The sequence below is a fragment of the Lissotriton helveticus genome, chromosome 12 (genome assembly GCF_964261635.1).
Source record: "Lissotriton helveticus chromosome 12, aLisHel1.1, whole genome shotgun sequence".
Lineage (NCBI taxonomy): Eukaryota > Metazoa > Chordata > Amphibia > Caudata > Salamandridae > Lissotriton > Lissotriton helveticus.
Window position 1 is genome coordinate 394724932 of NC_136073.1, and position 26057 is coordinate 394750988.

Genomic DNA, 26057 nt, shown 5'->3' on the forward strand with positions numbered 1-26057 from the left:
TACAGAGTGAAGTCCTTTTTGCAACATGGGCAATCACAGCGTAGGTCTATCATGCTACTAAGTTGGACTCTACAGACTTTACGCACTGGTCGTGTTTCATAGAAACACATAAATACCACTAGTTTGTTTTTACCATAGAATCAAACAAGATTACAGACCACCATGGCCAGAAAAGACGTTAAATAAACAATGTTACTCATAGAAAAGTTAGAGCAATTTCCATTTACTGTTGCAGAGGTACGATTAGCAGATTGAAAATATATGTGTTTATTTCTCTACCAATTTCAACTTTTCACTTCAAATACTGATTACAACACCATCAAGTAGGCAAATATGAAGAGCTAGGAGAAGGGTTTGTACGTGAGGCATGGATCCTACCTTTCACTTATCATTGTAGGATTGGTGCGACTAAGATTTTTCTTAGTGATACAGATTGCGAGAATACATTTGGCCATTCTGTAGTGTGTAGGGTGGTCACATTCCACGGTGCATGTCATGCGCCTAAGGCCAACTTGTCATGTTATCTGAAAGGATCTCCAGCTGCTGTCATTCGTCCAATGTTCAGATTGCTTTCAAATGGGAGCCATTTGATGTTGGATGACCAAGGTTGCTGCGGGACGAAACCGGTAATGCCATAACTAGTGACAGTTTCTGCGGTTGTGACCTGTTGTACCCGAGTGCTTTTCCCACCTGCCCGTACAGTTAGGGATGCGACTATTTGGCCTTCGATTAAAATTTCGAATGTGAACTTTGATGCTTTGAGCAAACTGAAAGCCTTATTATTTCAGAAGAAAGTGACCTTAACATCGGCACATGAACTGTTTGATGTTCAAGTTGCAAGGTCTTCCTCTGAGATGCAGGCGCTATTTTGCACAAATCTCCCACACCATTTTGGGGAGCTAGTGCACTGCATTTTTAATATCTCAAATAACGCAGGGTAGCAGACTTTTTTAAAACAATTGGCTCCTGGTTGGTTAGTACCTTTCAGATGGTCTTCGGAGTTATTCCATCTTCTATACACTGCATTCTGGGAAGCATTTTTGGAGGTTTACCACTTGTCCTAATCCTGGTTGTTGAGACACTGTTTTTATTTTATTTGCTCCACAATGAATGTTCCATCACGTGGCCAAATGGGGATGGCATTACCACATGCTACTGTGTTGTGAGAGAATGATTCAGTCCTTTGGCGCATCCTTGTTTCAAGAATTAAATGAGAACTGATTCTACGTGCAGCTCATATTCTGCTGTCAGCTGTGCACTTTCAAGTGTGCCCTAGACACAGGCTTGAGAATGCAACCGGTCCAATCTACGTACATGGTACTGCTGGTAGGTCTCATAAAGACCCACTTGTGTAGATGCCCTGTGCAATTGCTGTTGCTTCGAAACGCATATTATGAGCGTATATATGCTTCAGCTCCTGGTGATTTGGATCCTTGCTCCTGTTCTGCGGGTGCACTTCTGTCCGTCACTCCTTCAGTGACTGCTGAGGGGGTTGGATTTGACATGTTTGTTCCCTGGAGCTGGGTAGAAGGGAGCCAATGCAACAATCATTTGTTGTAGCTGAGAACAGCAACATTTTATCTACTCCTTGGAACATTAAAACAATCTGGCAGTTTTGAGCACTGAAGATATTTTAATTTAGAAATTTTTACTTGCTAAATTGCTTTTAAATTAGCCTTTTATTCACGTTTTTTCTATTGATTTTTTTAATACAATTTGGCATTCTCTGTGCTTTTATTATTAAAAAAGCACAATGCTTTTAAAATTTTAGGATCGTCTAAAAGGTTAAATATATACTTTTAGCATTGTTTTTAGGATCCTTTTAGTTGCCTCACATCCAATGAGTGGGTTTGCATGTGGTCACATTAGGCCCGGGCGAGAACACCACCATTTTACATGCTCACGTTTAAAGTTGACATCTTTTCTTGAATGTTGACATTTGACACACATTGAGTTGTGTGTATGTATGGGATAATGTTCCATGAAATAACTTTGCTTACATTTACACATATTTGTAAGCATATTATCAGAGCTTTGAACATTCTGTATGAAAGCTAAAGTTCACTGCGCAAAATGTTGTTTGTTATTGTTCGCTCGGTGACAGCTTTAACAGGATAGAATCAATAATGGCAATCTGACTGGACTTCGTCATGGCAACATGGGTGAAGTTTATTATATAAACCGCATCACTCCTTTATGTAGTTAGAGGAGCATTTCGCTGACACTCTTGAGGTTGCCCCATGCCAGAATCTCATCCTTGCTGAATCCTTTTTACCTTCTGAGGTGAAACATACCCACATGTAACTGGGGAGTTAGATCACCTGCCGGGACACTGCCAGAGTCACAGAACCTAGGCACATTAGGATAGGGAGGGCTAGATAGGAGCATAACTATAACTATACTCACATGCAAGCATATCTTCTATGTAACAGCAAAATAGTTGAACTGTTCATTGTCTTTAACATTCTTGTGATGCTGATTATTTTGTTTTTTCCCTTCTATTGATAATTGCAGCGCACATATTTTACACAAGATTCTTATTGCTTCAATACATATTTGAAATGCCAATTCAAGTATTTTTTGTGTTTCACTTTGGGTATGTATGAGTTACTAGATCTGTTTCCATGATTTCCTTGGGGAGTCAGGATTGTTATGCTCTGTGGTTGCACATACCATCTGTTGCCTTGCTGGGTTAGATTTACAGGTGGTGCACTGAGAGCTAGCCAGGACTCAGGCCAACATATCCTGACTGTGTGCATGGACACAGCCTCTCAGTGTTCTGATGTTTATGTTGTCTAACAAATGCACAGTTTTACTGAAAAAGTATGAACCCTATGACAACCTTTCTATGGGCTCACAGGAAACCTAGGATAGCACAGGGGTGGTTCCTGCCTTAGGGCACCCGGGCGTTGCCCGACCGATAATTGCCCCCATTACATGTGAATGTAGTAAACTAAACTTACAATAATTGAACGCACCAGATTCAATTTACACGATTTGCGCGAGTCAGCCTCAGGCATGACTGCGGCTGTGAAGGGGGTGGGGCTTCAGTTTGATAGGCGGGCACACATGGGTAGCAGTGAGGAACGAGCACACGCCGCACTTTGCCACAATGTGCGCATGTCGAGTTGGACAACTGCCTTTGGCCGGCCAACCCAACATGCGCACTAGAGGCTTCTCTCTACTGCACATGGTGAGTGGGGTTATGCAAAGCCGCAGACCCCCAGTCTCATAATGAACGGTGAGTTTGCCCGATCAAGCCAATCCTGATGCTGCTGTGTGGGAGCTGCATCACGATTGGCTGAGAGATGCGTCCTCTGGTGCCCATAGCGTGGCGGTGTTGGAGGTTATGCCCAGAGAGCATGACCAATCACTGTATTGGCTTATTGTCAAGCCATGCAGTGATTGGCCATTTCTGCTGATGCTGGACTGATGCTCGGCCAGCCTGTCTACCCTTCTCCCCCTATTCCTCAAGTGAGCAGGACGGCTGCTGGCACAAAGCTACGACTCTGGGATTGAGTGGAGAGTCAGTGGACAACAGGACTTGGAAAGGGAAAACTTCATAAAAAAGTAAATTCCAGATGTGTGTCTGTGTGTAAGTAAACCAACTGTGTATTTGATTTTTTTACTTGTATTGTGTGAAGCAACAGTAGCCTGCTGGGATAACAAGGAAGAATGCATGGGGTGAACACGTTTAATAACTTCCTCACAGGAGACCTTGCTTTGTGCTTTTGTTTTCATATTTATGCTGTCTTTCTTTGCTGTCGTGGGACCAGTTGTCCTAAAACATATTTGACATTCCTCTGTCGAAGTAACTACAATGAGGACAGTGAAATTATGTTATGTGTGTTTATTTGTGAAAGTAGGGAACCTGAGTGAGGTTGGCGAAATGGACTTGATTGTGTTAGGCTGTCGGTAGTCTCTCTCTGTAGCTCTCTCCCTCCCCCTCCTTCTCCCTCTCCTCCTCCCCCTCCTTCTCCATTTCCCCCTCTTTTTCCCTCTCACTCGCTTTCCGTCCCTCTCTCTCTCTTGTTTGCTATCCACCCTTTTGCAAAAGATTGTTGGGTGGGAATGCGAACGACAGGGATCTGACCGACCATGTAAGACAGGAGTGAAGGCAAGTCAAGAGTCGGTAAATCAGATCACAGTGGGTTGTAGGCTATAGCACTAATTGGAGACGTGTGTACAACTGCACCTATTTTAACAGTACCAGTTTCAAATCCTGATTGACTGACTCAGTGTCTCATCCTTCTCCACAGGTTCCTTGCTTATGTAATTGTACTATTTGAGTCACTGATAGGCTGTAAAACAACCAGGGTAGGAACGCATGGTGCACAAGCAGCCATCAGGATAATATGTACAACAAGCATTGGCATAGCCAATAGGTCTCGCCTTTTGGACCTTATAAGTGGTTAGCCATTTTGGTTGTGGCTGCTTCGGATTGTGAAGTGTTTTTTTCCTCACTCTGAGCGGTACTGTTTGGATTCATACGCTCAGTGTGAATACGTTACATTGGATGCATTGGGAAAGCTAATGGCTGCTGGGCACTTTAAAGAATGCTCTTAGAGGTGTTTTTTGATTGCGTGGGCTCCCGCGTAGCAGAACTCCTTGGTTTGTCCTGCCTTCATTGTTTCGTAGCTGCGAGCGCTCATCCATGAAGGAAATTGTGCTAAGTTTGGGAAGCGTTACGCTGTAGACACAAGCTCTATTTCTCTGCATATTTCCCTGCATAATCTCGTTGGCATGCTTCATGTACTGAAGGTAGTTTTCCATCTTGTTTTACTTTGTTGTCTGTTGCCACAGTGACAGGCACACCGCTTTTACTTGTCTTTATCTGCACGGCGAGTCTCACCTGGTGCTTGCTTTTTAGTTCTTACAGTGAGAGGCACACCACTGTACCGTAGGAGAAGCAGCTTCTGGAAGCAAGGTTTTTAAGTCGTTCCTCATGGTGATAGTGATACACACACCATTTATGAGCTTAAGTTTTGGTGATTTTGCTTGCTCGTTTGTTTTAGCAATGTTGACTTTAAGGTATTGGCTATGCCAATGCTTGTTTACTTTTATGGTTTCTGTATAGCGATACGTGCCACATGGTGAGCCTGGTTACCTTGCTTGATTTATTGTTTCTAGTTATAAAACAATTAGTGATGTACATGGTACAGGAATTTTGAGAGTTATTTGTTAGCTATAATTTCCAGGACGTTTCACCCTGAAAGAAAACAAGCCTGGTCGCGAAAGTGAAAGTGCCCTCGCTGGGTTAATTATTAACCCAATCCTAGAATGCAGCTGGCACACTGCACACCACTGCTCACTCCGCTCGCTCCCGAGACCCATAGGCCATGGGAGTGAAAGTTTTCAGAAAAGGCGGGACATACCCCCGCCTTTGGCCATTTGTGTGCTTTCATTTTTGAAAGCCACACGCAAAGGCCAATGGAATGTGTGGGAGGAGTCTGACCCACACAGAGAAGTCTCTTGGAAGTCTGGAGTGATTCCAAGAGGCCCTCTCCTAGAGCAGCGCATGTGCGTTAGGCTCGACCTAAAAAGGCCAGGTTGCAGCTGAGCACAGTCCTAGTGGTGTGCTAAGCACCTTCCATCGCACTGAGGCAGATTCATTAATCTGTCAGTGCCCAAGGACTCCGGGAGGCTCTCCATGAAGTACTATACACACAGCTCTCCTCATCACTCTGGATAATGTGGGTATTTCCTGTGCAGAGTGCACTGCACAACGTTGCAATGCTATGGTTAATACCACATAGTCACAAGTCTGGACACGTTGAGATCGGCAGCAGCTGTCTTCATTTGCCTCTACTAAAATAGTGCAGTAGTGATGCTTATGTTTGTCTCCTTCTGGGAACTGAAGGCAGCAATAGTATTATCCTGCGCGGTGGTCTTGTTATAACTTTGCTTCAGAAGAAAATGTTATGTTTTGACTATTTCACTTTTAGTCACTTGTGAGCATAATGTTCTTGCAGTCTGCAGAGCACTAATATTAGCTGCATATACGTTAGCCTGAGAATATAGTAAAAAGAGTGTGGGGGGTTCTGGGTGAAATGAGGTGGCCGGGTATCGTGATGGGACAGGCGGCCTGGAACAGTCGGCACGTCTTCCGTCTCTTTACCACGGGGACAGGAAACACAGACAAAGGATAGCCATGGTAGACTTCTTTCTTTCTATGGAGTTAATGTTGATTGAGCAACATGTTAGTGTCCCCTCATTATCCTGCTGAGCAGTAAATCAGCCCTGGCCCAGAGCATGTAACCCAAAGCAGCCGAGTGTCAGTTACCACTCACTACTGGACACTGATACAGTCCGGCCCTGCGACATACGAGATTAGTGTTGGAAAGTAGAAGTCCAAAGATGAACGTGTGCAGCATTGGTTGTCAGGATCTGTTTTCAAATTGCACCGTGTGAAAGGGCCCAGCAGGCAGCAACAAACATAATGGGATCTGAGCAGAAGTTACTCAGCATTGTTATCTCAAAATCTGTTATGAAGTTCTCTAGTTATACTGAATAAGCAGCTACCTATATTATTTTCATATAACATCTCTTTATTGATGTAATAACTATACTTTCACAACTACCTTATTAACGTTCTTGCTCTCTCAAATTTGCTTGCAAATGCACCATTTGCTCACTTTGTTTCACAATTTTCTCGGGGGAGAACCCAGTGACACCAAATGACATTTGGGCTCGCTCACTCGCTCACCACATGGCACTCATCCAGAAATGTTACTCCCTACCACTTTCAAATGTCACCAGCCGCCACTGGGATAGAATTTGACAAATGTTTGCAATCATGATATGACAGAGATCTCAGGATAGCAGATATTTAGCTATATTACTGCCCAGCTGATATTCCATAAAAATTGTCTATTTGCACAGACACAACACTGCCAGATGGATTGAGAAATCAGAACTCACCAAATTGGTCATGCGTCTGGTCCTATATGGAAAGTCATTGCTACAGTCCCTAATACATGCCACAGAGGTGGTCTTTGAATTTTGGCGAAAAGCACACCCATACGGTGAAATGGGTGTGTGACTCAGGAACCACTTCTTTGCCATGGGGCATGGCTCCAGCAGATTGAGGGAAGGGGTGTATTCTCATGTTGCGACATCAGGAATTCGAGAGTGAATGACATATGGAAACAAGATCAAATGAAAACCTTTCTGGAACCATCCAACGCATTTGAGCTATGCAAACCTCAGTTTAATAAATATCTTCAACTAAGAGATGCTTTGGATGTTCATAGAAAGATATTAGCGAACATTCCGGAATATAAATCTGTTAAAGGCAAAGTAATTATGGGCCTCTTGAAAGCGAAAAAAATCCACAGCCTTACCACTGGCTTAGAAATAACTCCTGCAAAAAGAATAGATGATGAACGGAAGGCTGAACAAATCAAACTTTCATCCCCAGTCCCTGATCTGGGTTAAATCCATTGTTTTGTTGCTTGCCAGGCCATTCCTGTTTGGACCCAACCATATGCAATTCAGTCTTGACCCTGCTCCCCATGAGAACAGTCCAGCCAGAACTGCCAGACTGAGTCCTCCCTTGACCAAAAACAAGCATCCTAGGACCAGTTTTGAGGTACCACCCCTCATCGGCCAGGCTAGCTTGAATCTAGTGGCATCACTAGCATGAGACCCACGTCTGGGCATACCCTTCCCACTTAGGGCGGCAAATGCAAAAAGAAGAAATAGTGGACGAAATGGTGAACAAAGCAAGCATTCGCCCTCAGTCACAGATCGGGGTTAAATCCATCGTTGTTTTGCTTGCCAGGCCATTCCAGTCAGGCTGCCAGAAATATAAATAGTCTGGCAGAACTATATACCCTCTAGATTAAGTCACCACTGGAAGCTGGGGACCCCCCAAGCAATTTGTATGATTTCAATTTCAAACATAAAACAGTAATAAAAAAATTAACATGTGTGCACACAAAACAAATACTCGAATTACTAAGGATTTTTGTATTTAATATTTGAAAGAATTTGTAAACAATGAAAAGTTTTAATGGGAAAGTTGGTGCTGCATCTCTGTGACTAACGTTTAAATGGTTGATTTTATTTCACAGTACGAGGCTCCTGCTCCTGCCAGGGAGAGACTGGAAACCCAAAGCAACCCTTTCAAATGTTTTCAGACCAGTCCCCACACGGTGCACACCAAGCGCAGTGAGTGAACCTGACCACTACAAAAGGGGCTTTGGGAGGCTTTCCCCCCAAGAAAATGTAGGAAATAATGGTGCATTTTACATCACATTTATCATTATATATCGAATTGTATTAGCTTTTAAAGAATAGCAAATGATGACCTTACTATGCACCAGGATAGGACAATCTTTGTTGGGGTTCTTCAATGATTCCCTTATTATCACCCTCCAACAGTGCCTCTCATCTCTCCATAGCCCCTCTGTCACATGTATTTCATGTTTTTTATAGCATCTCTCATATCATTGTAACATGTCAGAGCACTTTACATCACACACATATAGAGACAATGAATCATACGTGTAAATCCGGGTTATAGAAAATGTTACATAAGGCATCTTGCGATAATTTCTCGAGGCAAGATACTTTGCACTTTGTCATGTTCTGCGACCAGTATCTGCAGATTCGCAAGCGCTTTATTCTGCCGATCTTAAAGGACAAAGGCTTCATGCAGGTCAGGCCGACCCTAACATATCGGCAGATGTTGAATAGCACCAGGGAAATGTTTAACATTGCTAGTTTTTTAGCTGCTGCAGTTAGAGCAAGGAAAAAAAGGAAATAATATTAGTGCGGACTTATGGGTTTCGATTTTTTATCATCTTAAAATTCAGTAATGAGTCTTTTTATACTATATGTATTTTATAATATTAGTTACTTCTGGCATTTCTTATTTTTTTTATATTTCTTAATATTAAAACAAGGCATCAAAGAAATACATTAGTGTATAGTACAGAAGAGGGTCGTTCACAAATGCAATCTATAGTACAGAAATATTGGCGGGGGGGGAGGGGAGCACGGAGTACAAATGTCAGGCAGATTCACATGTAAGGGTCATTGGAAAAGAGGAGTTTCAAGTTTGATAGTTGCAGGTGGTATACAAATATTCCCTCTGTATTGATTCCAAGGACCCCAAATACTATTCCATTTTCGAGGGCGACCCCTAGCCAGGTAGACAGTTTTTTCACGGAACATACACCAATCCATACTTTCTTTCCATCCGTCGATCGTAGGTGGCCTTGCAGATCCCCACAGCTGTGCAATGTTCCGCTTAACTATCATGGCCCCAAGAGTGATCCATCAAATTTGTGCAGCGTTTAGGTCTGTAGGCTCCCAAATATTCAAAAGACATCTCCTAGCTTCCGGCAAGAGCGGCACACCCGTCACTTACTGCATAACAGTATGGGGCCGATTATGATCGCGGACGGACTTTCGTCCGTCCGCGATCACTGAGGAGGAGGGAACGTCCGCATGGGCTGCGGCGTTCCCTCCTGTACGATTAGGATGTGACCGCCACCCTGGCGGTCACATCCTCTATTACTTACATTGCAGCGGGTGCGGCTTCAAGCTGCACCCGCAGCAATGTAAAAAATGCAGGTGTTGCATTTGTATGCAGAAAGAGGCAGGCACCGCGCGGTGCCTGCCGCTTTCCGCATACAAATGCAGGGGGGTACCATAGGTACCCCCCATGTGCACCCCCCACCCCCACTTCACCTAGGGGGCCCGCAACGGGCCCCCGCAGTGAAGTTACACATGCTTTTCCACGGCAGAAAACCCGCCGAGGAAAAGCATGTTTCCCATCCCATCCTCCTCTGGCTGACGGTGTCTGAGAGACACCGTCACCATATTAGAGCTTTTCCGCCGCGGTTGTAAGCCAACCGCGGCGGAAAAGCAGCGGACGGAAACCAGGACCCACCAGCCATCCTAATGTGGCGGTGGGTCTTTGGTGGGTCCGCAGCGGATTTTCCGCATCCTCCGGGCCGGCGGTGGCTTCCGCCGGCACAGAGGATGCGGAAAATCCGCTATCCTAATAAGCCCCTTAGGACCATGTTCCAGTAATCTATCATATGTCGACATTCCCACAGGATATGAAAAAGTGTTCCCAACTGACCACATCCACGCTTACACAAGCCATCCTCCGAGAACCCCATTATAATCAGACGTGGGCCAGTAACATAAACCCTGTGCAATATTTTCCACTGGACAAGCCTCAATCTCGCCGGAATCGCAACTTCCTTAGGGGAAGAAACCGCGGATTGCCAGTCTTCATCGTCTATTTCAATACCTTCCTGCGTCCACTTGTTCCTTAATTATGTTAATAGATCAGCTCTGTGATTTATCAATTTTTTATAAATGAGAGAGATGGTACTGTCTGGCAGATGCCCATCCAGTATTCGGTCTTCTAATGGGGATGACTTTGGTATATTCTCCCCCTCGGGGAATATCGACCTCAACGCATGCCGCACCTGCGCATAGCGAAAATATTCCGTCCCACCCAGCTCATATTCAGTCTGTAATTCCGCAAACGACTTCATTGTTCCCTTCGCCCAAACATCGCCTACAGTAGCAATCCCTATCAAGTCCTATCTGTCAAAACCCTTTGTATTCCATAACCTGCCCAGCCTATCCGATCCAAATAAAGGGGTAGCTAGAATCAAACGGTTTTTCCATCCCAATGCCATATATGTACTGCCACTCTAGTCGGGCCCGTTAAATTTTTCTCTACAGATCTAGTGTACAGCGCTCTGCTATAATTACCACCAGGGAGCAGCCACCTGTCCATTACATAACCCGGATCCGCATTGGACCCGTAAGTTCCATGATTTATAGCTCCCAGCTGAGACGCCCAGTAGTATCTTTTAATATCAGGGAGGGCAATTCCTCCGTCGTACCATGGGAGTGTCAACTTAGCCAACGCTATACGTGACCTGCCTTCCCAAAGCAGACTACGCTGCAATCCCCCCACTTCTCGAAAGTAACTAGCTGGTACTACATCCAGAGTGTTCTGAAGGGCATAGAGGAACCGGGGCAAAGACATCATTTGAAACAGGGCCACTCGTCCTAGCAGCGACAGCGGAAGTTCCTTCCAGCCAGCCACGTCGCGCTTCAATCGGGCCAGTGGAGGAAGAAGGTTCTTATCATATCGAATTGTGGGATCCATTGAAATATAAATCCCGAGATACTTAAACCCGTCCCTAGCTCTCTGTATAGGACAATTACGGGGCAGGACGGGGACATCGCCGCACAACAAGTAAAGATAGGACTTCGTCCAATTTATTTTCAATCCCGAATTCCTACCATAAGAGGCTAAAACATCGCAAACAACGTTAAGGGATTTCTTGGGAGAAGTCAGATAGAGTAAAATGTCATCGGCATATAAAGAGATCCGATCTTCAAACTGTGGGGACCACCGAATACCCTTTATCGAGGGCTCCCAACGGATCCAAGCCGCCAGAGGCTCTAGAGCCAGCGAGAACAGAAGGGGCGACAGCGGACACCCCTGTCTAGTGCCCCGCCCAAGACAAAATGGCGCCGAGACACGATTGTTCACAACAACTTGGGCCAGAGGTTCGGTATATAATAGCCGCACCCAGCTAACGAACTCAGGACCAAAACCAAATTTAGCCAAAACAGCCCACAGATATGGCCACTCCACCGTATCGAAAGCCATCGTTGCGTCTAGTGACGCTAGTATGGCCGGTTCTCGCAAGGTATGTGCCCTAGCTGGAACTCCGTGCAATCGCCTAAGGTTCAAAGCCGTATTCCTATGTGGAATAAATCCAGACTGATCGGGATGTACCAGTTCACTAATAACCTTGATCAACCTATTGGACAACACTTTAGCCAATATCTTAGGTTCTGAATTCAGCAATGAAATCGGCCTGTATGAAGCACAACTGGATCTCGGCTTCCCCTCTTTGGGTATCACTACTATCGAGGCCACTCTCTGATCACGGGGCAGGACCCCACGTTCTCGAGCTTCCAAAAACATGTCTCTCAAATATGGGGCAATCTTGTCCGGTCGAAGCTTATACAACTCGATCGGAAGACCATTGGGACCCATTGCTTTCCCAGAATTCAGAGAGCGCACCGCCAAGGCAATCTCATCAACCGTAAGCTTACTATCCATGAAATCACGGTAAAACTCCTCAAGTTGAACATGGAAGGTGAATATCCCTCAGCAACAGGCACGAGTCTTCCTCCGGTCTATCTGAGGCAGAGGTATAAACGTTATGTAATCCGCAAAACCATCTACTATCCCTTGTGGGTCAGTTATACGATTCCCCTCCACAGTCTCAATCTCAGGAACTACCCGATCTGCTCTATCCCTCCTGTCCAACCAAGCAATCAGTTTACCGGCCTTGTCTCCCACATCATATAAACGCCCCTGTTGCTCTCGGCACAGGGCCTTCGCACTATCAGTGACCAGCGTACTGTATTCAAGCTGTTTAAGTTGCAAGGCGTGTAGTCTAGCACGGGTAACCTCCTGCTCCAGTTCCATTTCAATATTCGCTATGTCCGATTCCACTCCCACCACCTCTTCCTCTTTCTGTTTTTTAACTCCCGTGTAATAGTGTTCCAGCGCTTTTAAAAGTTCCTTGCAAATCTTTGGTTTACGCAAATACCCGTGATTTATAGGGGCGATCCTACCACAAGTACCCAAGGTCATTTCAAATCTGATCCAGAGCGGCGAGTGATCCGAAATACCTCTAGCCAGATGTTTTGCCTCAGCAATATACGACGCCTGGGCAGCCAGTACTAGACTATAATCAATGCGCGAGAGACTACCATGAGCACCGGAGTGGAAGGTGTACTGTCGCTGAGTAGGATGGAACAACCTCCAGCTATCTACCAAACCCAGAGCCTCTAGAAAATCAGGAAGCCATCTGTGTGTCTGTCCCATATCACGGGGCGGAGACCTGTCCATGGTGCCAGAGACTACAGCATTGAAATCCCCACCCAGAATCAGCAACCCTCTGGGAAGGTCTAAAACAAGCTTCCCCAATTCAGCATGGGAAGTGGTTTGTAGATCCGGGGGGACATAAATCGCAACCAAGGAGAGAGTTTATCCCTCCCAACGTCCTGATACCGCTACATATCGACCCCTCTCATCTGCGGTGACGGAGTCAACTACAAACGGAAGAGATTTTCTAAGGAGGATCCCAACCCCACTTGCCCCCGAAGTAAATCCGGCATGCGCCACCAGACGGTAGCCCTTTCTATGCATCTCATTACAAGCATTTCCTACCAAATGAGTCTCCTGAAGTAGAACTACATCGGGAGAGTGTCTTTTGAGGAATTGTAGGACCACACTGCGTTTAATTTTATCCCCAGCCCATTAACTTTCCAACTTAATACTCGCAGCCCCTTACCCCCATCAAAAAACATAAAAAAGGCCCAACCCTCCTCCAATTCTCGCACCATCAATAAGCAATCTTGGAATACAATGCCTTGGAAAAACACAAAAAACACAAAAACAAGACAAAAAATCAACACTCCTCCCCACCCCCCCCATTAAACTTGTGGTTACGCCACCCCCCACCCTGCACACGACTATCCAGCCACCCCAACTCGCAGTGTGCCTGTCGCCCCAACATCCAAACTAAACTACAAACAAACTAAATATGAGGAGAAAAGTGACCCACGGACAACCCGTTAACCCTCCTAAATTACTGTGTCAGAACATGATATTGTAAAGAGTAGAACCATAATCCGTTCCCCAATTTTCCAGAGTTCTCACGGCAACAATACTTATTCTTGTTCCTGCGCACCCCCTCCTTCATCTCCACTCTGTCTTCGAGGTTCCTCTTGAGCAGTTAGAGTGTCCAACCAATCCGCTGCGATTTCCGGCTTGTCAAAAAAATAGACTTTCTCATCGTGTTCAATTCTCAGCTTGGCTGGGTACATCATGGCGTATTTGAGTCCCTTAACGCGAAGCTTCCGTTTAACCCCCATGAAGCTCATTCTCTGCTTCTGGACTGCTTGCGTGAAGTCTGGAAAAAAACTGATGGACGAGTTTTCGTACTTCAAAGGGCCTCCAGATCTGGAGGCCTGGAGGATCGCATCTCTGTCTCTGAAATTAAATATTTTCGCTATCAAGGGTCGAGGAGGTACACCGACACTTGGCCTACCTCCGGGAATCCTGTGCGCTCTTTCAACAGTAAAGAAATTACTCAGACCCTTGGGCAGAAGATGCTTAAGTACCAACTCCTCGACGAAGAGGTCCGCAGCCTGTCCCTCCGCCTTTTCCGGCACACCAATAATACGCACGTTGTTTCTCCGGGCTCGCCCTTCACAATCCTCCAGTCTACGGAGAGCCAGGTCATTCGAGGCCGCCAAATTCCTGACTTCTGATTGCAATTCTGTGACATCAGTCGTAAGACTAGCAGTCTTTATGTCCAGTGATTTCACTCTCTCACTAGTCTTCGTGAGGTCTGCCCGAATCAAATTCACCTCAATAGACACAGTGTCCAACTTATGTGCCAGAGTCTACATCTTTTGTCCGAGAGAGGACTTGATTCCATCAATGGCGACCATAACATCTTGCAATGTCAGCTCCAGTTCCAGGACAGAGGTGTCTTTTAGTCCTTCTTGAGATTTTCCCAGTCCACTCGGCGACCCTCTCGTCTGAGCATACCAGTCCATGTTGTTAGATTGGGTATACCTTCCCCCTCTGACGGCTTTCGATTGTCGCTTATCACCCTCCGGCTTGGTCGCCATTGTGGGACAAACCAAAGTTCACAGTTCAGCTCGGGGAAATAGTGATCGATACTCCCAATGTTCAGACCAGTAGCAAGCCCCTTGCTGTCAATTCTTTAGGATAGTACACTAGCCTTCTGTGGTTACGCAATATCCAGTAATCGGCCTGGCGCAATAGTCAGCCAAAACCCCTCGATTTCCAATCCAGAGGTCAGCCGTCCGCTGCAGCATCCTCAGAGCATGGCACTATTATCGCCGACAAGGGTCTCAGGTGATCTGGAGTGGACCCAAGCGAGTTTCAGGCAAAATCGAAAGTGAAACCAAGAGGAGAAGCGGGGCCGGGCTAGTCACTTCCGGTGCCGAAAGCCAATGTTGTTGCATTACCACTCGGGCACAGTGCCAACTAAATCACTGGTCATCCGAGGGGAGCAGGCCTCAAACTTTACGATTCTGTAACTCTGGTTTCCGGGGAACGTTCGAGACGCATGTTTCAGCTTCCGAGTCTCCTTCGGTTCCTTTGCAAGAAGCACTCCACAGTAGACAGGATAAATTACAGGATATATTCGGGGGGCTACGAGGGTCTCGGGAGCCCTAAGCTCACGCGGCCATCTTGGATGCGCGTGAAGCTCCTCCCCTTCTGGCATTTCGTTTTTAATGTATAATTAACTCCTCTCTTTAATATGTATTTTATATACGTATTTTACCTAGGATGGGTTTGTGTAATATTTGGTTCTATGTGATGGGTATTTTAACATGCTTTATGGTTTTGAATAACCGATTAAAGTGATTTTGACTGACTGAATGTTACATAAGGCAAAGGGGACTACAAGCTGTAGGACACTGTTAGGCATTTGTAAAGAGTGCTTGGTATGGAGACGCACAAACCCACGATTCAGAATAAAACACAGTGGTTAGCATTGACTTTAACAATACAAATGTATTTACACCCAAATAAGCCTTTTTAGCAGCATCAGGATAATGAAAGACTGGGGGAAAAAAAACATTACTAACTTGTACCATGCAGTTTGCAAGCAGTTTTTTGATAGTTCATAGGTCACTGTGCTAGATTACGATTGTCACTTATGAACTGCACAGTAACAAAAGAATCTCTGTGACAAAAGCAGTAACTGGCCTATGCACACAAAATACTGTTTTTTTTATGTATGGTACACTTTCTTTGCAGTAGGCATATTAACCCTCTGTGCTACATTACATAAGTCAAAGATGCCACTGGACAAAAGTCTCATCTCGCTCCAGCATTAATCACTGTCGTTATCTTGACACTTATTGTTGCTCAAAAACTGCTTATTATACAAGGAACTTTGCAGTGCTTTTAAAACTGCTGCCTGAGGACCCCCTAGGAATGTGTCAGGGACACCACTGCTCTAGATGAAAGCAAATAGTGAGAGGCCAACATGTCCATCTTTACGCTTGCAATCTCAGCAATGCTTCAACTCATCAGTACAAATATAAGCTAAGCATATTTCATACCAATGCTTAAAAGAGGGGCAAAATACTGTCTCCACAATGCTTCAGAACTCACACTGAGGAATGAGACTTCTTCCATGTGAAGGGGTCATGCCAAACAATCCAGAAATATTGGAACTCCATATCCCAGATCCTGACTAAAGCACACCATATTCCCATCACACTGTCCCTGAGACTGCCATTGTTAGGAATAGTTGAAAAGGATGGCTTCCTTGGAAGTGCTTGGACTCTTATTGGTCTGTGCTTTCTGCTAGCTAAACATTGCATTACAAAATACGGATGTACTCCACAGCCCCTCCAGTGCGACAATGACTCCAAGGGAGGAGAGATGTGCTAAAATTTAGAAATCAGTATACCTAGCAAGAGGTTGCCCCCATAAAAATGTAAGGATTTGGCACACTGGAATTTCCCACTTCAGACTACGCAAATGAACAATACACATAATTATATAGGAATAAGATGTACATGTACCCTGTAATGCAAATGTTTACTTGGTCTTAAGTCCTCTTGTGAATGCAATAGTACCATATATGATACGGTGCCACAATTGATTATATTGTTAATTATGCAAATGCCAATTAAAATATCTATATAAAATAACGAAAGCCAAGACAAGTGTCTGCCTTTTCTCCAAGAGCCATCAAAATATTTGCCTTGAAAATTGTATAACAAGCGCATTCCTGTCAACTCTCCCTCATTTGGAGGGCGTCACCCTCTTTCCAATGATATCCACCTTCCTAAGAAGTAACACGTCTCTATAGACTTCATTAGGGTCACCCTCTTTGTAAACCTGCAACTTGTTTATCCTATGTTATCATTTTATTAAATGGTGTTCACTAGTCCCTTCCTCCTTTCAAATGTTGATTATAATCGTTGAAGAATATGAAAAATACTTCCTTGATGCATAATAACAGCTATACTTATTGTACTAAAAGACTCAGTGTAACATTGTTTAAGGCAGGGTCTTCAAAATTTGAGGCAGGTCCCCATAGGGGGGCCTCAAGTGATCCCAGGGGGGCGCCGGGTTCTGGCCCAAAAAAACATTATCCTGATAGCAGTGTTTTCTTTAAGTGGAACAAATTAGTAAGCCGCTGTGTAATGGGTCATCACTAATATCTTTTGTCATGTATATCCTAGCTGAAAGTACGTGTCAAAAGGGTAGGGACTCCAAATATTCTTCAAAACCCCCATCCCCAATTCTAATATTCCCACTGTTGATTCTTTTACATGTTAGTAAGGCCTGCCTGACCAGAATAGTATGTTTGGCAATCATGTATGTGGTTGCATTTTTAAAACGGTAAAATAACTTAACTGCAATCCTTAAATAGGTTGAGGCATATTTGAACATTGCCAATTTAATTGAATAATTGTGAAATATTCAGAGGTGAGGTCCGATGATTTTAATTTTTTCCCTACAGGTGTGGCACTAAACATTTTGAAGACCACTGATTTAACGGAACCTGGAATCCAGCATGAAACAAAGGATGTCACCTTGGGCTTTTTCTTTGTTCCCCAAATGATTGCTGTGACTTTCTGATAAGGGACACAGACAAACCTTATCTATCCCTTCTCAACATGGTGATTTGGTCATTGAATAGTATTTGAGAATCACATTCTAAGATGAAGTTTGAGTCTTTTCCTGTGATGTAGTTCCTGTTTTGTCATATATAAGGGTGGCAGTCATAAGAGAAAGATACATGCAATACATTTATTCCATTATTTTTTGTTGTGGTCTTCTGTTATGCTATGTTATGTTATGCAGATTGGTAGAGGACACTATCTCCCGGTAGGGTATCCTGGCGCTGAGCAAGTGTGAGTCTAGCAACATCTACTGCCTAGTTTGACTACTTGAAAAGCCAGGTCTTCAGTTTCTTGCGGAATTCTGATAAGGGGCACAGACAAGAATTATAACCAGTCCTTCACAATATGGTGAATTGGGCATAGAATAATATGTGAGAATCTCAATCTAAGATGGAGTTTGAGTCTTCTATGATCTAAGTTCCTGGTTTGTCATTGTGGCGTGGGTAAAGGACCGGAACGGACACCAAGACGTGTTAAAGCGGGTTTTATTAATGTAGACAGATGTTTTCTCCTTCTTGTCAGTCTTTCGGGGTGACTAAGTCCAATATCAGCCTTATGCACAGGGCTTTGTGTCGTCCCGGTTTCTCGGCGTACATGCTCCCTCCTCGTCTGGCGGTGGGTCCCCGGGGATTCCTTGTCCATGCGCCGGATAATATAAACAAAAGAAACAAGAGCAGGGGTCAGGCGTCGCTTCTGTTTTGCTATTAGTGAAAGGAAGGGTCGTGAGGGGACACCCGAGCACTCGTGAAGAAAACGTTTATGGGAAAACAAAGTGTGCGGTGCTCTAAACGTGATGCCCAAATGATGACCCAAAAACAACAGAAACGCTGTTTCGAGGGCTATGGGGGTACGCTATCCCGCCTCCCGATCCAGCAGATGAAACGTTTGCGTACCTGTAGGAGCCACGCTGGGCGTGTATGGGCGGTTCGCAGTGTCGTTGGCTTCCTGGCTCGGCCGGTGTCCCAGGTGACATGGCCTCCTGGTCTTCTTCTTTCCTCGCGGCTCCAATCCCTCCGTACAGCACAGTCTTCTCCTCTTCTGACTCGTCTCCGTCATCGGTGTACTGCCACACACTCTTCCGGGTATCCTTCTTCTTTAAGGCTCCGTAGATTGCTACGTCAATGGGCGGAGTCACGTTCCTCGGGATTCCCCAGTTGGAGACTCTTTTGTCTAGAGAATCGTCCCTGCCAGAGGGGTTTCTGGGATCTGAGGTCCATGCATCCTGTCTGGGAGAAAGAAGAGGTGGAGAGGGAGGTATGGTGCTCCACCAGCTGACATTGTCCATGCGTTTCTCTTGCGACAGGTCGACTTTGTCACAGTCATATATAAGGGTGACAGTCATAAGGGGAAGATACATGGCAATACATTTTTCAGATTGGAAGAGGGCACTATCACCCAGGAGGGTATCCTGGAACTGAGCAAGTGTCCGTCTAGCCACACCTAGGGCCTAGCGTGATTACTTGAAAAGCCAGATCATCAGCTTCTTGCGCAATTCAAGAATTGAGTAGGGGGGATCTTATGAGTAACGGCAGGTCGTTCCACGCTTTAGAAGCAATGTAGGAGAAGGCTCGGCCACCAGATCTGGTTTGCCATATGCATTGGATTTGTGTAAGTAGGAGTCTAGCTGAGCAGAGGCATCTGGAAAGTTTGTGAAAGCAGATGTGATTGTTGAGGTATGCTTGGTGAGTGTTATGTAGTGCATTGAAAGTGTGGGAGAGGAGTTTGAATTGTGCTTGTTTGTGAATGGGAAGCCAGTAGAGCTCCTTCTGGTGTGGCCTGCATGCAGCATGGAAGGTTGACAGTGAATCTGGCTACAGATTTCTGAATGGTCTTCAGCCTTGTGAGTTTCTATTGATCCTAGTATAAAGGGTGTTGCCATTGCCCAGCTTGCTTGTGACCACGGCGTGCATCACAGTTTCCCAGTTGCTGATTGGGAGCCATTAGAAAATCTTCCTCAGCTTCTTCAGGTTATGAAAGCATGAGACTGTGAAAGAATTGACTTGGGCGTTCGTGTTGAGTTTGCTGTTGATGATGATCCTGAGGTTCTTGGTGTGGGTGTCAGTTCTAGCTCTGTTGGACACCAGGTGGAGCCCCACTGTGATGTGCTCATCCTGAAAAACACAATTTATTAGGTGATCAGCTTTACACAGTCTTCATTCAGTGGGCGATTTCAGTCATGCAGGCATTGAACCTGATCTGGGTACTGGGCGTTTTGACCGTGAAGGAAAGAATGAGTTCCGTGTCATCAGCATAGAAGAGAACTTGATCTAATAAACGCCGTTACTGCTAGAGGGATCATGTATGCATTCAAAAGGGTCAGAAAAGATCCTTGCTCTTTCTTCCTTTCTACCATTTTTGCCCTTGACTTTTGCTTTCTGCAGATTGTTTTTGCTTGGATTTTTTCTCATTCCTGATGTCAGGAGGAGCTTGGTGCCTTTCTGATTTCTCCATTTCTAAACTTCATCTTCAGTCAAGAGCTATAAGATTGATACAGAGTGTTTTCCTTCTGAGGCGTGAGCCGGGTGGACAAGCGCTACACTGCTACTAATTTGACTGTGTTGTTACCTGTTTTTAAAGTTTGAAAAACGATCTTGCTGCTAATTCTTTGCGCATTTGCACCTACCTGGGACACCTCTTCCCCGAACCAAGGGTTGGGAACAGCCTCTCGCCACCGCCATCTTGGGAGGGAATTGGCTCCCGGGCTAGTCTTTCCGAGCACTGGGTACAAAACCAGAAGCTGGAGCAGGCGCGCAATTGATGTCCCCTGAGGCGTGAGCCGGGTGGACAAGCGCTACGCTGCTACTAATTTTACTGTGTTGTTACCTGTTTTTAAAGTTCGAAAAACGATCTTGCTGCTAATTCTTTGCGCATTTGCACCTACCTGGGACACCTCTTCCCCGAACCAAGGGTCGGGAACAGCCTCTCGCAACCGCCATCTTGGGAGGGAATTGGCGCCCGGGCTAGTCTTTCCGAGCACTGGGTACAAAACCGGAAGCTGGAGCAGGCGCGCAATTGATGTCCCCTAAGGCGTGAGCCGGGTGGACAAGCGCTACGCTGCTACTAATTTTACTGTGTTCTTACCTGTTTTTAAAGTTCGAAAAACGATCTTGCTGCTAATTCTTTGCGCATTTGCACCTACCTGGGACACCTCTTCCCCGAACCAAGGGTCGGGAACAGCCTCTCGCGACCGCCATCTTGGGAGGGAATTGGCGCCCGGGCTAGTCTTTCTGAGCACTGGGTACAAAACCGGAAGCTGGAGCAGGCGCGCAGCGGGCGCGCCGTAGGCGCACCGAAGACGTGCCAAAGACAAGCCCGCCTGCGCCCATCCGCGCACGACCAGCTCACAGCGCCAGCCATGCTGTCCCTCAAGACAAAGAAAATTTGGGTAATTATGTGTACTCCAGCAAACTTCTACACAGCCTGAATCCCAGGACACCTAACCAAGCCTGCACTATCATGAGGCCCCTACAATTTTCTCAAATAAAACGTGACAAATGCCCTGCTTGTAAAAATAGAGTTCCACACAAGATAATGGACCAGGTGTATCATTCCACCCAGTCAGGCAAGGGTAAAACTAGTCACCAATTCATATGCGCTCTCCTAAATGCTAGATCTCTAGTTAAGCATAGCATCGAGATAGCTGAGCTAATTCAGGAGAAGCATATATGATTGCATTCATTACGGAGTCCTGGACAGATGAGGGGTCAGGCCCCAACCAAATAAAAGCTACACCAGAAGGGTGTGCATGCCATACATTAAATAGGCAAGGCAAAAGGGGAGGGGGATTAGCAGTGATCTATCAGGAGACGCTGAGAGCTAACTTTAGTCCATCGCCCAATACTGACTGTGAAGCTATTGATTTTAGCTTTCGGCTGGATTTTCATTCCACTTTCAAAGGCACCCTGATATACAGACCGCCTAGACCTAGGGGTCAATTTCTGTTACAGGCAGACGCATGGTTAGAAAGAGGGATCTGTGCCACGTCGCATACCATTTTAGGGGATTTTAATTTTTACCTAGAGAGGAAGGATGACCCTGAAACATGTAACCTGTTAGAACTAATGAAGTCACTGGATCTGAGTCAATTAGTAATGGAGACCACACACTCAGCAGGACACACACTCAATGGTATATTCTCCAATCATAGCCATCTAAGGGTTACACATACGCTCCCGGTGGTATGGTCTGACCACAGGGTAGTATTTTTTGAGATTACAGTGCCTGTTCTGGGCAACCAGAGATCCAGGAAAAAGGAAATAACTACTAGAGCGTGGAGTAAAATTGAGGCCATTGAATGGCAGGACCAATTAATCGCCACAGCTCCTGTGATTTCAGAGGATCTAGATAAGGCCACATAGGCATATACTACCTGGCTGGAGGGAGCTACTAATAAACTAGCCCCTATTAAAACAATCAGATGTAACAGGGAACAACGTAGTGCACCATGGTACTCACAGGACCTTAGGAACAGTAAACTCATCTGTAAACACCAAGAGAGGAGGTGGAGGAGGAAATACAATGAAGAGGAAAAGGATAAATATAAATCCTGTATATCAGATTATAAAAAACAACTTTATAAAGCAAAACAAGATTTCTTTGTAAAGAAAATACAATTGGCGAAAAATTCCACCAATGAACTATTTAAAACAGTTTCCACCTTAGCACATCCATCATCCAATGCCGTGGCTGCAAGCCAAGAACTGTGTGACAATGTAGCCAGCTTTTTTCTTAAAAAAGTGGAAGATATCTACAGCACTTTCACGATGGATAAAAACCACATTCCTCAAGCAAAAGTGACTTATGAGGAAGAGGTGGGGACACTGTACCTCAATTCTCCCAAATGTTACCCACCTCTGAGGAGAATGTCCATGCCATTCTGATGAAAATTAAAGCAGGATCCCCAACAGTCCCATGTCCCCCCTCCGTATTAAAAATGGGTTCAGAACCAGTAAAACACATTCTGACCAAGATCATTAATAAGTCTCTCTCTGAGGGATACATTCCAAGAACGTGGAAAAGGGCATCAATTCTACCTTTGCTCAAGAAACCAAAACTCGATCCCATGGATGCCAATAATTTCAGGCCTATATCTAGATTACCTCTTCCAGCTAAAATCACTGAAAAAATCATAAACAGACAACTGAGTCAATTTCTGGAGGAGGGTAATAAATTGGATCCTACACAGTATGGCTTCAGAGGAAGCCATAGTACGGAATTGGTGCTGATTAAGTCAACTGAAGAAATCAGAGCCATTCTTGATCGGGGAGGGAATGGAGCACTGATTATGTTGGACCTCTCTGCAGCGTTTGACACGGTCCATCATAGTGTACTGATGGACCGGCGCCAGGAGATCGGTGTTACTGGGACAGCTTGGAAATGGATTAAATCCTTTCTAACTGATAGAGAGCAGACAGTTACGCTAGGAAACTTCCATGCTAAACCTTTTTCTCTTCCCTGTGGAGTCCCTCAGGGTTCATCATCGAGCCCTACACTGTTTAATATTTATGTCTCGCAGCTAGCTCCTCTCATTGGATCCTTTGGACTCAATCTGACTTCATACGCTGACGACAGCCAGATAGTGGTCTCCGTATTCCCTAAGGAAACCCAGGAGCCAGGAAAACGGCTTCATGATTGTATGTCAGCGGTAGAAGGTTGGATGGCCCAAAACTGCCTAAAACTCAATTCGGCAAAAACAGAGGTGGTTCTGTTCGGTAACAACCCGCAATTTTGGACCCCAGACTGGTGGCCAGATTCTTTGGGCTTGCTTCCCACACCAGTTAGAAAAGTGAGGAATTTGGGTTACATCATTGATAATAAATTAACCCATAAAGAGCACATTAACTCAGTGGTGGCCACAACATCGTACATCCTCAAATCTTGCAGGAAAATAATGGACTTTCTTCCTACTACGAGTCAAAAAATGGTGGTCACAGCATTAACAATGTCCAGGCTGGACTATTGTAATGGCCTATGCATCAATATACAAGAGGGTCTAATTAGGAAACTGCAACTCCTACAAAATGCTGCTGCAAGACTGCTATCGGGCACGCCAAAACATAAATCAATCTCAGCAGAAATAAAAAAACTCACTGGCCCCCGGTAAGGAAGCGGGTGTTATTTAAAGCCCTGTGCATAACCCATAAAGATTTGCATGGTATGGGTCCTAGACACATGATCCAAAATACAAAATGGTATGGGCCTTCTAGATCCCTACGGTCCTCTGATGCTAAACTGATTCGGACTCCGTTGGCAAAGAAGGCCAACTGGGGCGGGAGAAGTTTCTTTGTGGGTGCAGCCAAGGCCTGGAATGCCCTACCTATCTCACTCAGAGGCACAAAGGAATTGCTCACCTTCAGAAAAGCATTAAAAACTTGGCTATTCAACACATAAAATCTAAGCACGTTAGTACGCCTGCAGGGGATCATCATTTATAGCGCCAGGACGCCCTTGGGCAACAGTGCGCCCTATAAATATCACTAACATTAACATTCTTATGGTGTTTTCCTCCTTTCTGTAACCCTCTAAATGATTCTCCTAATGAGATACTTCACACATTTTACATATACTATTTTGTGCAAGGTTGCACTTTGGCTACAAGAAGTCTTGCTTTCCTCCGACAATCGAGAAGGTGACTCAGCACCCAGACATGGACAGCGTATATATCTCACACTCTGCATCCATTACACCACTAAAGGCCATATGTATCATTCAAAATTGCGATCACAAACGCCGAATTTCTGTGAATTTCGGCGTTTGCGATCGCAATTTAGCTAAGTGGGATGTATGAATGGGAAACAGCCTCGCAAAATAAGGAATCGAAAATGTGCGATTCCCTATTTTGCGATTGCATTTGTCACGATTCGCTCCCTGTTCTCTCGTACCCACGACCAGGGGGCCACATAGTGGGACTTTCCAGTCTTCTAATAAGCTTCCAGACCCTGCCCTGCATGTATATCTTGACTTCCAGCCATTTGGACACTTATTGGGAACTGACATCAATTCCCAATCCATGCCGGGTTTTGCTAAAGCCAGCCTGCTTATACTTGAAGCCAGCCTACTAATGCCTGAAACTCCTTTACCCAGAATTCCCTGCTCAATGCTTTGTCTCCACCGCTGCAGGCCAAGAATGGGTGGAGGAATTCAGCTCACCTGTGGCTGGCTGCTGCTAGCCTGCTCCCACCTGCTGCATGTGATTACTGTGAGCTCTTATAAGCCCCAGCTCCCTTCAGGCCAAGGTTAGTCATTGTAGCTGTTTACCGGTGAGACCGATCCTTGTTTCCAGTGCTCCCTGAGCTTTTGCTATCCTTGTTTCCACTGTTTCTCGAGCTTTAGTTATGCCTTGTTCCTCTCCTGCTGCTGTTTTCCTTGTTCCTGAATTAGCACTGCCTGCAGTGCTACCTTGACCCCTGAGCCTTAGTATTCCTTGTTCCTGAACTGCTCCGTTTCCCTTCTCCTGAATTAGCACGTCCTGCAGTGCCACCTTGTTTCCTGACTTCCTGAGCTATAGATATTCCTTGTACCTGAATTAGCACTGCCTGCAGTGCTACCCTGTTTCCCGAGTTCCTGAGCTATAGTTATTCTTTGTTCCTGTTCCTGGGCTTCAGCTATTTCTTGTTCCTGATTTGCATTGCTTGCAGTGCTCTCTTGACTCCTTGTTTCCTGAGCTGTAGCTAATTCCCTGTTCCTGAACTAGCACTACCTGCAGTGCTTCCTTGACTCCTAAAGCCTTAGTAATTCCCTATTCCTGTACTAGCACTGCCTGCAGTGCTACCTAGATTCCTGAGCTTTAGCTCAATTCTTGTTCCTGCCCCAGCACTGCCTTCTATGCTACTTTGTTTTCTTGATTCCTTAATCTGCACTATTCTAGTATACCCTTGTAGCCTCACCTTCTGTATATCCCTTTCCAGTCCCTGCCTTTCTTCCCAATTCCTTGGTTCCAGTTCCTAGTTTGCTATCTTTCTATCCTGCTTTCTTGCTTCTTTTGCCTTGTATGTGTGTTACCTGCTTTCTGCAGAGTGTACCCTGTCATTTCCTTCCTTTCCTGTTAAGCATTCCTCCTTGCTAGCTTATTGTCTATTGTGCTTGTGTTTAGTTCTACCCTCTTGCTTTTACTGCCTTGCGTGTTCCTGTTTGATCTCCAGGATCCGTGGGCACAGCTGACTACCTAGGATGTGCTTCTTGTTCACTGTGAGTATTGTCTTTGAGTATAACATCACCATAGGTATAAGTTCCATAGACCCTGCCTTTGCATGCATATCCTACATGTGGGTATTTGCAGTCAGTATCTGTAACAGCAATTGTGG

At 45.2% G+C, this 26057-nt stretch overlaps 1 protein-coding gene across 12 annotated transcripts in view; it reads left to right on the top strand.

Annotated features, from left to right (window-relative positions):
- LOC144799898 (uncharacterized) overlaps positions 1-26057 on the top strand; it is a 390901-nt gene that overhangs the window by 177310 nt on the left and 187534 nt on the right. For 11 of the 12 annotated variants that reach the window (XR_013603898.1, XR_013603899.1, XR_013603896.1 and 8 more), the window contains one exon: positions 8076-8172. Coding sequence is in view for 8 of the 12 variants with exons in the window: in XM_078671507.1 (XP_078527633.1) it covers positions 8076-8172 (97 nt within the window). In the remaining 4 variants the exon portion in view is untranslated. Of the gene's footprint in view, positions 1-8075; positions 8173-17591; positions 17752-26057 lie in introns of all 12 variants that reach the window. The other variant, XR_013603897.1, reaches the window with a different exon arrangement.